General features: G+C 57.6%; 7 protein-coding genes across 8 annotated transcripts; 5 read left to right on the top strand and 2 right to left on the bottom strand.

Moving 5' to 3' along the window:
• Positions 1-307: 307 nt before the first annotated feature.
• On the bottom strand, positions 308-2,280 carry H310_13886 (hypothetical protein; the record flags this gene model as incomplete). The annotated part of the gene is made up of 5 exons (XM_008881536.1): positions 308-906; positions 966-1,194; positions 1,243-1,814; positions 1,861-2,107; positions 2,152-2,280. 5 exons carry the CDS (start codon positions 2,278-2,280, stop codon positions 308-310), a joined length of 1,776 nt encoding a protein of 591 aa, XP_008879758.1.
• A 244-nt stretch (positions 2,281-2,524) lies between these two features.
• Positions 2,525-3,094, top strand: H310_13885 (hypothetical protein). Its single transcript, XM_008881535.1, has one exon. The coding sequence runs from the start codon at positions 2,638-2,640 to the stop codon at positions 2,995-2,997; it is 360 nt and encodes a 119-aa protein (XP_008879757.1). The 5' UTR covers positions 2,525-2,637; the 3' UTR covers positions 2,998-3,094.
• A 259-nt stretch (positions 3,095-3,353) lies between these two features.
• On the bottom strand, positions 3,354-4,362 carry H310_13884 (hypothetical protein). Its single transcript, XM_008881534.1, has 2 exons — positions 3,712-4,362; positions 3,354-3,651 (listed from the first exon to the last, which is right to left on the bottom strand). The coding sequence occupies exons 1-2, from the start codon at positions 4,074-4,076 to the stop codon at positions 3,588-3,590; spliced, it is 429 nt and encodes a 142-aa protein (XP_008879756.1). The 5' UTR covers positions 4,077-4,362; the 3' UTR covers positions 3,354-3,587.
• A 521-nt stretch (positions 4,363-4,883) lies between these two features.
• H310_13883 (hypothetical protein) lies at positions 4,884-7,787 on the top strand. Its single transcript, XM_008881533.1, has one exon. The coding sequence runs from the start codon at positions 4,953-4,955 to the stop codon at positions 7,755-7,757; it is 2,805 nt and encodes a 934-aa protein (XP_008879755.1). The 5' UTR covers positions 4,884-4,952; the 3' UTR covers positions 7,758-7,787.
• Positions 7,788-8,477: 690 nt separating this feature from the next.
• On the top strand, positions 8,478-10,969 carry H310_13882. Of its 2 annotated transcripts, XM_008881532.1 has the most exons (6): positions 8,478-8,649; positions 8,693-8,969; positions 9,014-9,597; positions 9,648-9,879; positions 9,933-10,257; positions 10,320-10,969. In XM_008881532.1, the coding sequence occupies exons 1-6, from the start codon at positions 8,518-8,520 to the stop codon at positions 10,420-10,422; spliced, it is 1,653 nt and encodes a 550-aa protein (XP_008879754.1). In that variant the 5' UTR covers positions 8,478-8,517; the 3' UTR covers positions 10,423-10,969. The 2 variants fall into 2 exon arrangements, with proteins under 2 accessions (XP_008879754.1, XP_008879753.1); XM_008881531.1 differs by having other exon boundaries at positions 9,933-10,969.
• Positions 10,970-11,559: 590 nt separating this feature from the next.
• On the top strand, positions 11,560-12,087 carry H310_13881 (hypothetical protein; the record flags this gene model as incomplete). The annotated part of the gene is made up of 1 exon (XM_008881530.1): positions 11,560-12,087. The coding sequence occupies one exon, from the start codon at positions 11,560-11,562 to the stop codon at positions 12,085-12,087; it is 528 nt and encodes a 175-aa protein (XP_008879752.1).
• Positions 12,088-12,297: 210 nt separating this feature from the next.
• Positions 12,298-13,103, top strand: H310_13880 (hypothetical protein; the record flags this gene model as incomplete). The annotated part of the gene is made up of 3 exons (XM_008881529.1): positions 12,298-12,573; positions 12,736-13,014; positions 13,092-13,103. The coding sequence occupies 3 exons, from the start codon at positions 12,298-12,300 to the stop codon at positions 13,101-13,103; spliced, it is 567 nt and encodes a 188-aa protein (XP_008879751.1).
• Between the last annotated feature and the right edge of the window lie 1,634 nt (positions 13,104-14,737).

Here is a 14,737-nt window from a genome sequence, read left to right as displayed (position 1 = left end):
TAGCACCCACCACCCGATTCTGGAAGCTCTGGGACACTCGTTCGATGTCCGTGGCCGTTTAGGCACGTGGACAGCCGAGTGCACGACTCGGCGCCGAGGATGCCGTGCCTCTCACCGGCCAGACAGCGACCTTGACCCCCCTTTCTCGTGACACCCTCCCAGGTATGGATGCAGGTCGGCGAGGACATTGGTGGTGCTGGGTGGCCGTTCACATGAGCAGACATGGCATCTTCTCCACTGCCGCTGCTCCAACCGCGACGATCGAGCACGGGGGGCTTGCCAAACCGATCAAGCAAGTGCACCAGGTCTAGATTGTCCATACACCACAGCCTGTGGACGGTGGGTGGTACACAATGGGGCTCGGTTGGTCGAGAAGTGATGGGGTCGAGTCGTGTGCGCCACACGTTTCGGTGGAGAAATAGCCTGCGTGCGTGTTGTCATGATGCCCGGGGCACGTTTGAATCGCAAGGGCTGGCTCGTCGTGCAGGAACGCCACGTGGTTGAACAAACTCAACCGAACGGTCGTGATTCCGCCATGGCCACGATCGCCACACTTGACCGAGATGAGGCAGTCGGTGCTGCGTTGGCACACCATGGGATGTACTTTGTACCGCGGATGGACGTCATAGACAAAGTAGACACTTCCACCCACATGCCGGTCGTTTTCGCCCGAGAGACGGCGATCCTGTCGTCGTGGGCTGCACAACGTGGCCAGTCGAAGCTTCCAGTCGAGCCACGTTGGCGTCCCAAGCGTCGGGCGATGGGCTTGTCCCGACGATCGTTTTCGGTGGACAGCCAAGGTCACGCATTCGACGCGGCCGCGCCTCGACCATTTGTTCACCCAGGGCTGCATCAACCCATACGTGAGCGGCAACGTGCCCAAAACAGACGCCGTCGCGACGCATGCTACGGCAATCGAGGATGTGTCAGCACGAGCTGAACCCACGACGCGACGGCCCACTTACCTGCAGTGACGTCGATGCCAGAGTCTTGGTCCTTTGGCAGCTGGATCGACCACATGATGTAGAACAGCTTGGCCGCGTACGTATTGCTCAGCACATAAAAGACAGGGCCAACGTAGCATGCAGCTGCGAGGGCCAAGATGCCCGAGTCGACGGGGGCGACCCGTCGATTCAAACGAAGCCGCTTCATCACGAACATTGCGACTTGCAACGCACAGTACCCAAACCACACCTACACGTTCGGTTGAGCAGCGACAGAGTGGGGGGGGGCACGACGCACGACGCGCGAGCCGTAGAGGCACCCGAGGCAAAATTGTCCGAGGTCTTCAACCTGGCTCACGCGAGCGCAGGCGAGACCAATGTATTCCGCGCCACAGACGAAATCCAGGGCGAACATGGCGCCCACGAATGGATGGCAAAACACAATCGACGACGGATCGCCGACGTGGAAGCAAATCGTCGTGTGGGGCGCGAGGAGACATCGCGGGGACATTTGCGCCTGTAGCATCGTTTGGACATCTAAGTTGCGCCACAGCGCCACGACGTGCTTGAAGTAGTGACGCCAAGTGAAATGCACCATGAACGCCACCAAGAACCACCGCGCCCACCATTTGGACCATGTCCATGCAGAGGATTCGCGGTTGTGCGTCCCAAGATACGCCAGCGGCACAGGCGTCAGGGAAGCGTCGTTGGGTGGAAGCAGTTCAAACCACAGACAGATGTCGGCGATCACGCTGCCCGCCATCCGTGCTTGACAGCATTGAGAGCTGTGGGCATAGTCTCGGTCGGAAGCATTTCGCGCAAGGATGTCACACACAAAGCGGCGCATGTTTGGAGCGTAAAACACCGCCGCTACGTTTGTGAGGAGAAACAGAGTTGTCGCGGAACACACACACACCTGGAAACGCCTGCAAGACAAGGTCGATGCAGTCGGCGGGTGCGATGGCATGCAGGGGAAGCGCAGCCAGCGACGTCCGCAGCGTGTAGGTGGGCCCTCGGCGAGCAAACGTCCAGTTCGTTGGGGGCGACGAATCCATGTGACTGTTGTAGATTGCGCGAAGGGCCGCCGTTTGCTCGGTGGCGTTGGCGCTGATCGCCAGAGGGACATCCCATGGCAAGGATTCGGACAAGTAGGCTTTCAGCGGCTACAGACACGGTCAGCTCTACCGTGGTCAGCAGGATATGCAACCGCAGTAATTAAGTTGATGGTGAACAGGACGCTCCACAGCAGCGATCCCTTGGCCAGACGGACGACGGGCGGACGCACGCGGACTGGTGTAGTTGGACGGCTAAGTTTCGTTGAGTTGTCCTCGACCATACGGGACACAAAGGACAGCCTTGCTTTAGACACGCGTCGTGACGGAGCAACCCTCCGATCTGCTAATTTTAGACTTCCCAGAACTCGCGCGACGTGCCCAGCCGACGGCGCGTTGGCCGACACGTGCTGCTGCCATGTGGCGGATTTCAGCGGCGGCTGACATCGTCCTCGACTAGTTGTCCATGTGGACTGGGTTCTTCTCTGTCAACGTGATCGTCGCGGTTGTGCCTGCTGCTTCAAGCGTGACTGTAGCCTCGGATGGCTGACGTGTCTTTCCATGGGGTGTTTTACCTACCACGAGCACCGATATGACCTCGACTATAGACAACCCTCGCGCAACAGACATCAGCCACAACAATGCACAATCGTACGCAAGGTGGAGGGTTTGCTCGACTAGGGCCGACACATGCCCTTCGAACGTTGCTGCCTCGCGTAGCTATCTCTTCGCCGACTGCGCGCCTCCTCCATTCGTTTCCACGTGAATGGACAAGGCGCTCCTATTTCAAATGTCCACGTACCCCAAGGTCTTGGCGACCGTGTTTCATAGACCACGACTGCGCCGCTTTGTTGGTGGTGCGATGGCCCGGAATGCATCGGATCGAGACTTCGTCCATGCGTGTCAGGGCCAACACGTGCGGGCGGTGTAGCTGCCGTCGACGCGTGCATGTGGTTGGACCTCCTGCCATTCCATTTGTCGAGCGAAGTTGTGGCAAGTGAGTCGGCGCGTCGTGCATTACAACATGCGCACATTGGCGCAGTCAACCGTGCATCCCGCGCATTGTCGTGGGCAAAATGGCACGGCTATTATAAGCACATTGTCCAGCTGTGGCGAGACTTGCCAACTTGTTTGGTCTTCACAGTTGAAGACCCGTCTTTCGACACTCCACGAAACCCTTCGTCGATTGAAGTTAGCAGCCCCATGGTGGGCGGTATGTCGACTTTACAGCGGAATCGACTGCATTCGCCATGCTTTCGTCCGGGTGAGCCAACTCGCTGGGCAGTTTGACCTCAGCTGTCTCTACGAGTCGCGCGACGTAAACGAGCCGTCCGCAATGAACGTCGTTGCCGTGATGAGATTGGCTTCGCGTATGTGCGTTGTTCGTGCACAAGGCGTGCTGGGCGAACATCCCGGTTGCCGCGGTGGATGCAGGGCATGTGGCCCAAGCTGCAGGAGTCCGGACCAATCGACTTCGTATTTGCTATGACACCCATTGTCTCGCTGGTTCACTCGCTGAGGACATTCCGGTCGACCGAGCACCGCGTGATTCAGACGACGACATCACAGGAGGCGAGATACACCCCATCGTTCATCTCGAGCATCGACCATCGCGTCGCGTATGCAGCATCGTGACCTTGTCTATGCTTGGAACACTACTGCCGTGTTATTCGTTTGTCGTGCCACGTTTGAGACAATGGTGGGGTGGAACCGACCGTTTTGCCATGTGAAAGGCCACCAAACGTTCGTACAATGATCTGGACGCCCTCGTTGGATCGAAAGCATCGCCTCGCGACGTGGTGGACGTGTCACCGACGGTGCCATGACAGCGATGTCGAAAGTTAATCGAGAATGAGTGTGTACCGCGTATATACCAAGCACCCTCGACGCAAAGCTGTCTCGGTGATGGGTCCACGAAGCGCCGACTGTCACGACCAGTCACACATGTCCACCCTTTGCTTGAGCTTACTTGATTTTGTCGACTGCCAACGGCCCGACTCAACCCTCGCGACTGCAGCAATCCGTTTGTTGAATCCTTCGCAGTCAAACGTGTAAACAGGAGGACCTGGAGGCGCAGCATGTCGTCGTGTACCGTCGTTCTGGCGTCCCATCCGTCGTGGGCACTCGGACAAGGTAGCAGCCCTCGTCCGCTGTCGAAGTCCTCGTCAGTTGGGTGCCGTAGCAGTGTTAGTCGAACCGCTGGACGCACCAACACGATTCAACGAGTCACCAGAGTGCAATGCGTTTGGCTGCAAATCGAATCGTTCGTTGCCTCATTCGTCGTCCCCTATTTTGGTTTGTACGAAGCAGGTCCTGACGAGAGCGATAGCTGCGCCAGCAGTAGCGGCAAGTGGGGCGTCGCTGCCATTCCACTTGTGGTTCTCGCCACCACGAACAGAATGGCAGTGGTCGCCTATGCACAACATCAACATCCTGTTGTGCATAGACGACCTTTGCCATCCTGTTGCAAGCACACTACCATGATACACGCTGGCGTGACTGTCTTGAATGCACCACGCGACTGGAAATGAAATTTGCCGTGTGCATGAAGTCTCTTGTCTGGGCGCGCCTCAAATTTTACCGCATTGCTCTGGCGGTTGTAACACGTGTCTCGCTTCTGCAATGAATGCTCGACTATCCGGGGCCTCCGAAGCGTGTGCGTCTGGAATGACGAGCAAGTGCCTTTTGCGACGCTCTAAGGCCAAAGTATGGATGGGCTGGACGCGCACTCGATCTTGCTATCGTGCTTGGCATCGCTCCTTGGCCCATCTCGCCTGACGCTCTTGGTGCAACCTTGAACTTGAACGGCGTATTCGTATGTTGTTGGGTTGTGATTATCCGGATGCCACACATGCTAGCATGGCGCCGCACTTCTACAACTCTCACACGCGACACAGCTGCGAGGACCAAGCCACACGCAGCCCATTCCGTATCTGCAGCTGCGATCGAGAAGACGATGCCGCCGCGACGACCTGCCGAAGGCCGCCGATCTGCAAACTACCAACAAGGTTCGACGTCGACAGCAAACGGAGGCACGCCCATGGATCGCCCGTCTCGTCGTCAGCCCACCGGTGGCCGTCGGTCGCGCCAGCCTCAAGGCGGTAGCACGCACCACGCGGCGTCGGCAGCAGCGTCTACGTTCTCAGACTATTCGTTTGACTATAGCTACGGGACGGACAGCATTCCACAGCCCCCCACGAGCATTCCGACGATCTTGAATAACGTGGCACCAATCTCGGCCAAAGACGCGTCCGTGAAGAGCTCGACCATGGCGATGCTGCTCAACTCGACCTTTACAATCGACGACGCCTTCCGCGCCATTGAACGAGCCACTCAAGCGGAAGGCGACGGACGATTCCGTGAAGCGCTCAAACACTTTTTGGACGGCGGCGAAATGATCGTGTCCGCCGCGGAGCGCGAAGCCAGTCAAAAGGTCCGGAACTTACTCTTGCACAAGGGAAAGGAAGTCCTGGAATGGGCCGAGCATCTGGCTGAGTGGATCGAACGGTACCAGAGCCACAGCGCCCCGCTACGTGTCGCCAAGCCGATGGCAGTCGAAGTGACGTACGATCGGTCGCTCAACTCGCCCGAACTGGACGCGTCCGAAGCGCGCACGATGGTGTATACGCCCGTGTGCTGCAATGCCAAGGCGTTTACCGAGTCGGGGTACCGTCTGCAATGCATCCAAAGTGGCCGCCGACCCAAGCTCATGGTTGTGATCACCATGTACAACGAAGACGCGTCGGAACTTCGATCGACGCTGCGCAAGGTGTGCAACAACGTGTACTACCTCAAGCAGCGCAGTTTGCCAGGGTACGAAGGCGACGACGCGTGGAAGCAAGTGCTTGTGGTCGTCGTATCGGACGGCCGCACCAAAGCCAACAAGGGAACGCTCGACTGGCTCAGCAGCGTCGGCCTGTACGACGACGACGTGATGAACATTACGTCGACCGGCGTCCGTGTCAAGTGCCACCTCTTCGAACACTCGCTGCAGTGGACGAAAGAGGACAAGAGCATTCGGTTCCCGCCGCTTCAAGTCGCGTTTGCACTCAAAGAGGCGAACGCGGGCAAGTTGGACTCGCACCTGTGGTACTTTGACGCGTTCTGCGAGCAAGTCATGCCCGACTACACCGTGTTGCTGGATGTGGGGACAATGCCGACCAAGAGTTCGTTCTACAAGCTCTTGACAGCGCTCGAAATCAACGCTCAAATTGGCGGCGTGTGCGGCGAAATCGCCGTCGACCAGCCGATCCCGCACATGTGCAACTGGGTCGTCGCCGCCCAGCATTTCGAGTACAAGATCTCCAACATCTTGGACAAGTCGCTCGAGTCGTGCTTTGGCTTCATATCGGTCCTCCCCGGCGCGTTCAGTGCGTATCGGTACAAGGCGATTCGAGGCGAGCCTCTCCAAGCGTACTTTAAGTCCCTGACGACGTCCATGGGCGAGCTCGGTCCGTTTGCCGGCAACATGTACCTGGCAGAAGATCGCATTCTGTGCTTTGAGCTGCTCGCTCGAAAGGGATGCAAGTGGACAATGCACTACGTCAAAGACGCGATCGCGCGGACGGACGTCCCGACCAACCTGATCGACCTCATCGGCCAGCGACGCCGGTGGCTCAATGGCTCGTTCTTTGCCACGCTCTTTAGCATTTGGAACTGGGGCCGCGTGTACTCGGAGAGCAATCACTCGGTGGCGCGAAAACTCGCGCTCCTGTTGTTGTACGTGTACAACATCCTCCAAGTCGTGTTTTCGTGGTTCTTGCCGGCCAACTTTTACCTGGCGCTGTACTTTGTCATTTTTGAAGGGTTCCAGCAAAACCGGTGGAACTTTATCGACACGTCCGAGGTGTCGCCATTGATCCGCGACGGCGTCCCGACCGTGTTCAACGCCCTCTACGCCGTCATTGTGTTCACCCAGGTCGCTGTCGGCCTCGGCAACAAACCCAAGCACGTCCGCGCGACGCACTACTTTATGTCGTTTGTGTTTGGCGTCGTCATGTTGTTGTCGTCGGCGATTGCAATTGTGATCTTTATCAACGCGAGCAAGAGCGTCGAAGCGATTGTTCTGGCGGTGCTCATCCTCGGCACGTTCTTTGTCGGGTCCGCGCTGCACTGCGAAGTACACCACATCGTGCTCGCGTTTGTCCAGTATACGGCGATGCTCCCGAGTTTTGTCAACATCTTGATGGTGTACTCGTTTTGCAACCTCCACGATTTGAGCTGGGGAACCAAGGGCATCGACTCGGGAGGACATGGAAGCGGCGGCGGCGGCGATGTCGTCGGCCAGTACAAGGACGTGGTAGCCAAGCGCAAGGCCCTCGAAGCAAAGAAAGCCCAGGAGGCGGCTGCCCAAGACGAACTCAAGAAACGATTTGACGCGTTCCGCACCAACTTGTTGCTTCTGTGGGTTTTCACCAACATGACGTTCGTTGTACTTGCCGTCGCGTCCATCGGCGCCGATCGGTACCTCCCATTCCTCTACTTTTTCGTGGCTGCGTTCAACGCGGTCCGACTTGCGGGGTGCGTCGGGTACTTGCTCTACTACGCGCGGCAATTCTTGATCTTCAACACGTTGAGCGCTACGGGGGCGCTACACAAACGCCATGAAGCCCGAAAAGCCCATCAAGACAGCCACGTCGACGTCGAACTCGGGACGATGGAAGGCCTGACAACAACCAACGACTCGGACGGCGTGCGGCCGACTGGCGCCCTTCCAAGCACGACCCCCGCTGTACAAAATGCATACACTCGCATGCGTTAACAGACTTGAATTTCATTTGCGGCATTGCATACACTTCATTTTTTCCAGGTGGCGCATAGCATAAGAGGCCATCTGGCGAACGTGCGGGCCCTTCACACGTGGAATCGTCCTGGAGCTCACCCGACCAGGTTGACACGCAGGGTGAACAAGGGAATGCGATGGACGGCCTCGACGCGATTCTCTTTGATCCTATGGAGGGGGAGTCGCAACATGCCCCCGACGCTCCAGTGGGAATGGTCTGTCGCGTGGGGTTACGTCGCAATGTTTGGCTTGGAGTGCATCCAGTCGCCAAGTCCACCAACTCAAAGGATGGCAGATGCACTCCCGTTGTGCGAGTTGTGTGATGCAACCCTGGAGCTTACTCCTCCACGAGCGTATACGCTACAGTCACACGAGCTTGATCAGGTCTCGCTGGTGTCCCGATGAAACCTGCCGACGCCTCAGGTGTGATCTCTCACCTGGGGCTGGTGTTTCTCTCTCTAGTGCGCGCACCTTCTACCTCGATCGGGCGCGGTGACGCCCCCGATCTCCCCAACCGCGCCCTGGCACTCGTCCTGCCGCTGCTCGCCACCACGTCAGTGGGCCTGTCGAGCTCGAGCCCCTCCTTCGTCAACGCACACTCAACCTGTCGGGCGCGTGGCTTTCTTCACGTGCCAATTCACATCGACCCGTTCGTTTCGCGTCGAGCATTCGGACTGCTCTTCTATTTCGAGACGGTCTGTCCGTTTTTCACACAGCGCCACACGCTGCCGCGGCACGTATGACCAAGGTGCACATTCTCCCTCCAACGAGGAAGGCGGCCAGCAGCGATTCACGTCGCGCGTTTCGAGTGTCGTACCACACGGTGTCCGTGCTTCTCAACGTCGTATTTGTCGTGAACCTCGCCAGCACAGTACGTCGACACGATATGCGTCGACGTTGTTTCATGTCTGTAGCCGTTGCTCGCGTATATCTCGGAGCCATTTCCGTGGAGCGAGTCGTGGCGGGCCCAGGACGACCCCCAGACCGCAGAAGCCCTCGATTCCATGCACACTTCGGTCATGACGACGCTCCGATCCGTCTACAACAACTTGACCATGCCCGACGATGTGGTGTGTTTGAACAACGACGCTACCAGCAGCCATGTGGCTCGGCGCATCCTCGCGATTGTACCAGCATCAGCGCTCGAGAATGCGCCGTTCCAGCAATTCAACATCCTTGTGTCGTTCCCTGGTGCGACGCTACAGTGAACACAGTTCCTGACCTGGTTGTGACAGGGGCTATATTCTATGGCGCGGGCATACGCGAGTTCATCTACGATTTCCTTGCTGCCAACGACACGACGAGGCAGACAGCGCGATGGTCTCGGTGCCAACATGTCCGCTTTCTCACCATCCTCATGTCCGAGGCATGCACGTGGATCGAACCACACGTCGAGACCGCTGCGCGAGTCGCGGCCAACTCGTCCCGTCCCGTCGAGTCGACGGCACCCGCTCGTTTTATCGTCTACCATGGGGTCGTGCGGTTCGAGGCGGCGAGTTGGTCTTGGTTCAAGTTGGTCTACCGGGTGTTGCTGACGCTGTACGTGCTATGGACGGTCTGGTCCAAGTACTACCGCCATGTTCGCACGCTCTACGCGCAACTCGAGACGCTGGGCTTGATGGGGGCGAGCGCATGCACGCACTTTTGCATCCTCGTCGGCGACCCCACCGCCCTCGTCGTGTCCAGCCCAGTTGTGGCGGCTGTGATGGTGTTTGACATTTGGATCAACCCAGTGTTTTTGTCGATGGCCGCGATGCGCGTGGGGCAGTTCACCGACCCGTATATGTTTTTATGGGGCTGGATGTACTCGTCTCGAAACGTACGCGTCGTTGCAGTCGCCACCAGTCGCCACCCACTCCCGTTTTGTAGATGTGGTGCGCCTTCCTCGCGATGCAACTCCTGACCCGCCTCATCAAGCGATGGAAAGTCGAGGCCAAGTTTTGTCCGGTGGATCCTGTTGTCCTGACGATTGCCGCGTACTGCTATGGCGGTCCTGTCGTGACCATGTGCGCGACGACGCCCGCCATGGTCATGTTTCACTTGAACTGGGGCCATTTCGTCCCGGCGGCGGAAAAGTTTGAAGCGATCGAGTGCCTTGTGGGTAGGTTGCGCGAGGAAGAGTCGGGGCTGGCTAAGGCCACGATGGATGTGTAGGACTCATTGTGGTGTCGTCCCTGATGTCGTCGTTGCCGATTCTGTATTCCGCGACACTGGCGCATCGCCGACGGACGGCACGAGGCCCAGCACTGCTTGCGGCATCGTCGTCCACCCGCGTCATGCAGAATCGACACGCAGACGACAGTGTCTTTAGCCACATAGCTTTCAACGACCTCAAGTTGAAAGTGTTGTACTCGTGGACATTGCCACCGGTCATACGGAATGCCACCCGACGACCCGTTGCGACTGGCGACGCCAACACGTCGGTCGTGTATCGTCGGCGAGGGGGGTCGCTCCATCGACTCGTTCACGACAATGCGAGGTACCACGCCGCACCGCTGTTCAGTCTCTTGGCCATCGACGTGTTCGTGCTCTGTGTTCCAGAGTCGTCGGACGATGGTTCCGATTTCACTGCGCCGTCCGATACGCCCCCTCAACAACACTTTCGCTTGAGCTTGTTGTCGACGCTGGACTTGCAGCCGTCTGACTCTGACATTGCCATCACGGTGTGCCGCAAAGACCATCGGAAAAGCATCAACACCCTCGGGGATGTCGACGATTGCTCCGCGACTCAAGTCGCGACAACATTGCACTGCCTCCACCCAGGAACGTCGCCGTGGCTCCTGTGATATGGTTTCGGCTGAAAACCTGCACAAGGCAGCAAACGCAAACGTAAAGGCGCGACTTGGTCGTGGTGGTGGACTCCAACATGAACAGCCAGGGCCTGGCAGCTGAGTTCGCACGTCGCAAGAGGCCACCAACCTACGCCCAAACCGAGCTCATACCAGCCAGCCATCGTGGCGCGATTGAATTGCGACGGATTGACTTGGGGTGTCGATGGCGGCGCAATGTCGAACAGTGGAATCCCCCGAGCTGTGGCGAACTCGCGCCAACAAACATGAACGCGTGTACACCATGACGTTCTCCACACACTGAGCACAGAGAAGCATGGGGTCTCTCTGCATGCATGGCGCACAAGGCCATCATCTCCTTGACACCTCTGGGTGATAATCGACAGACATGTATGCATTCAGATCTCTCGTAGCGCCCGACTACAAAACCACGTGAATCCGATGCGCAAGGAATGTCGCACACACGACGGAACACGTTCCGAGAATGTGAACTACGTAGCGCGCCGTGCACCCGACCTGCGACAACGCCGGAACTGGACGGGATTCGCGTCGAATGCCGTGTTGAAGAAGTTCACATCGGTGACAGCCACACTGTTTTGCGCACCAACGCAAAGTCGACGTGGCATTCCACGGCGCAAACGCATCATGGAGTACCAGTAGCCAGCAATACAAGTTGCTCGATGGGCAGCAGAAAGCGGTTTGCGCCAAGTCGGACGATCCGCAACCTCCTCACGCATCTCCCCACGACGTGGACCCGGGGGACACACGCAATGGCAACTATCACACCACATGCACATCGCAGAATGGCCGAGGGGGCGAACTGAGCCTTGGCATGGATCTATGATCATTTTCATGCACCATGGCCGACAAAGGCACCACTGTAGCCACCACCAGGCATCGTCAAACCTCACGTAACTTCACCACGGTGATGGCGCTTATAACTTCATGTAGTGCCACGGACTTGTGGCCACGTATAATCACTCGAGTGCTAAATGCCGACAAGACAATGCCACGAATACCTGTTCGTCGCCAACACTTCACAACAGCCATACATGCTGCCTACGCGGCGTCTCTACAGCAGCAACCACTTGCATGGCTTCATCGAGTCTGTCATGGCGGCGTGCCACTACAAAGTGGACCTGCGCCAACGCGTTCTGAAGCTCACATGGCTTCACCTTCGCTTTGAAGGAGGGGACACTTCCTGTGTCTCGAATGCACGGTTGGAGGGCGGGCGATTTGGCACCTCGATCTGTTGGAACGATTTGAAGAGTCCGCGGGTTGGGATATCGTCGCGCCTAAGGACTTTTCCGATTGCCGATTTGTTCATGCAGCCGATACTCTTTTGCAGCCCATCGAGCAAACTCGTAGTAGGCTGCATGGGGATGTCCTTGGACGCTTCTCGAGCAGCACGTTCGAGCGCGTCGTTCGCAATTTCAACGATTTGGAGATGGCATGCATCGACCAGCTGCACGTCCATGTCAATTGGCACCACCGTCTCCATGGGGTTTCCATCCATGTAGAGGGTCTTGCGCGTGAGGAGACAACTTGTGCAAGAGCTCGAGCATTAACGCAGCAGCATTCGTCAAGAGTGACACGGTCAGGAGCGTGGGATGTGGTACAAGCTCGACCTGGTACCTCGGGCACTCGAGTGTGGGCCGTCTCGAAAGTCGTTGCTGTCGACAAGCTCAGCACAAACGACGACGGGGCGGCCGTGAGACTCGAAGTTGAATATGTGTCAACGCACTCGAAAATCGAGTGGTTGTTCGTCCGGGACATGCTTGGAGGAAAATACCGCGCAGGATGTGGGCGTTTGTGGCAGCCACGGGCAGGCGAGGGATGTTTTTTTCGACCAAGCTCATCACCAACATGAATCAAGGATGGTCCAGCAGCGTCACGTTCCACTCGACCGTGTTACAAGGCGAGGGGCTCCGTGCAGGCCCCAACTTCGAAGCAGGCGCGTCACGAGCCAAGGGACGGCGGCAGGCACAAGCCACCAGCGTCGTGGGGTACGTCCTACAGTACACATGCCCAATGCGTTCGTTGGTGCGTGAGAGAGCGTGCGTGATGCAGGGTACGAGCTTGCGTTTCACGGTAGCTTTCGCTATTGCTGTTCTTTCTGTTCATGCACGCGGCTCGTGGCGGAATCGACGAAAGGTGACGTTGTGTAGAGACATCCTCCACGGCTGATCGAGATTCCTTTTTCGGCTTCGTTGGTCGAGTCCCTTGACAACGAATCATTGCCATCCTTGGTATCGCCAACGAGCGACTGGGCGTCGCGAGGAGCTCCTGTTCGCCGTTGGCTCCGCAGGTTATCTCTGTTCGCGTGTGCCAACAATTCACTTGCCACCTTTCACAAAGGCATTTCCGCCATGTACCAAGCGATACACAGCAGCGACATGATGCCGCCCCCGGTATGGTCCAAGAAAGACTCAACATCGTTAACCTTGGTGCGTCAAGAATCCCACGATACCCCCGCCGAGGAGCTCACGGGAAGTCGGTTCCGACAGCTCACACGTATTGCAAGGTCCCCAGGTAAAGCGCAGGCAACGACCAAGAATCCCTCCCCCCTGCATGGCATGCTTGACGCTGTCTGTCGCGTCAGACAGACGTGTTTACGTCGTCAGCAGCGTGACTTCGTCCATGACGTTTTCGGCGCAGAATCGGTGCCGCATGCGCCGGAGAAGGAGTACAGCCTGCATGCGTTGCTGCGAGATGTAAACGCTCACGCGTCGCTTGTGGACACGAGTTAATGCACGCCATCAAACTTCTGGTTGTGTTGTCAACCGTTTGCAATTCACTTCCATGGCAAAACTACCCGTGGCAGAACGCGCGAACCGTGCAGGCAACAATTGGGAAATGTGTCAGTACACTGCTCTTCTTAGCATCTGTGTCGCCGATGGGTGTATTTGGATCGAAAAGCTTGCCAACTACTCGACTCCCGAGGTCGAGTCGTTCGCCGTGGCATGTGCTGTGTAGTTATCGCCATGTGCAAACTCATGAAACACTATCTCTGTCCGCGTGAGGTACAATGCGCAGCGACGGCATGGACGGATGTGCTGCTAGCCGCCGGTGCTTCGTCGCTCGGGAGGATGGACGGCTTGAAAGTTGCAGTCACAGCATCCATCGTTTGGAAAAATGTCCCTGTCGATCCTTGTGGAGGAATCGTCAGCGTGGCGCGGCTGCACTTTGCCCCCCCGCAGCATGTCCCTGCTTGTCCGCACCGGTTCCAGCCAGCATGTCCTGCCCGTGCCCACAAGGCAGAAGCGACATCGGCGGGGCATCCCCACTGATATTCGTCGCGTGCATATGTCCATGCCAGTCGAGATAAACATGTCTCGGTGCCCCTCCACTTACTGCGTCCATGGCATGTCCGCCGCCGAGCCGCTATCGCGCAGGACAATGCCTCATCGATCGTACGGTGTGCCCGTCTCCATATTTCTTCGGCGTCATCGACCTCATGCGCTCCCCGACGGGTGAACTCAATCCTTGGACGATCGACAGATGCAGAAACATCGTTGATGTGTGACGTTATAACGTGCATGCGACGCAGTGGGCGAACGACAACGGGTGCACTGCCCTCTCCTCCTCGATGCTCCATCAGCCACATGATGCAATGTCACGAACGGAGTATTCTCCAACACAAGGGTAGCCTTGCCAAACTGAAGTCGTTGCGCTGGCGACGGAAAGGGTACGACATGGATTCTCACCCAGTCGAGCGTTGCGGATCACGATCTGCACGGATCGACCTGTCGAACGTCACCACATCACGGGGGCAGGCAGCTTGCGCCTCGGCGCCATCGCAAACGAGTCCACCGTCAAGCTGAGCTCGCTTGGATGAAGCGGTGTTTCGAGAAAACACAGGATCTACTCTGTGGCTGCGGTATTCGTTCGATGGCGCTCTGTGGCACGTGTCTCGCCCAACGTGCTTGAATGCGACTCGTGCTCGTTGCTCATCTTGAGCCCGTCATGAAGAAGAAGGCCGACGTGTATGCTCGGCATGTTTGAGATGTGCATTTGCAGCATATGGATAGCTTGAGTGGGTTCCCGCAACTATCGCCCGTGTCACGGCGCATCGGACCTTAGTTATCGAGGGCCTTACGGCCGAAAGCGAGTGATGGCGACGAAGCGAAGCTTTCAAACGTGGCAGGCCAACAACCTTTCAGACCATCG

The sequence above is a fragment of the Aphanomyces invadans genome (assembly GCF_000520115.1).
Source record: "Aphanomyces invadans strain NJM9701 unplaced genomic scaffold supercont1.57, whole genome shotgun sequence".
In the NCBI taxonomy this organism is placed as follows: Eukaryota; Oomycota; class Saprolegniomycetes; order Saprolegniales; family Verrucalvaceae; genus Aphanomyces; species Aphanomyces invadans.
The sequence above is the reverse complement of the archived record's forward strand: the minus strand, read 5'-3'. Positions and strand labels throughout refer to the sequence as shown.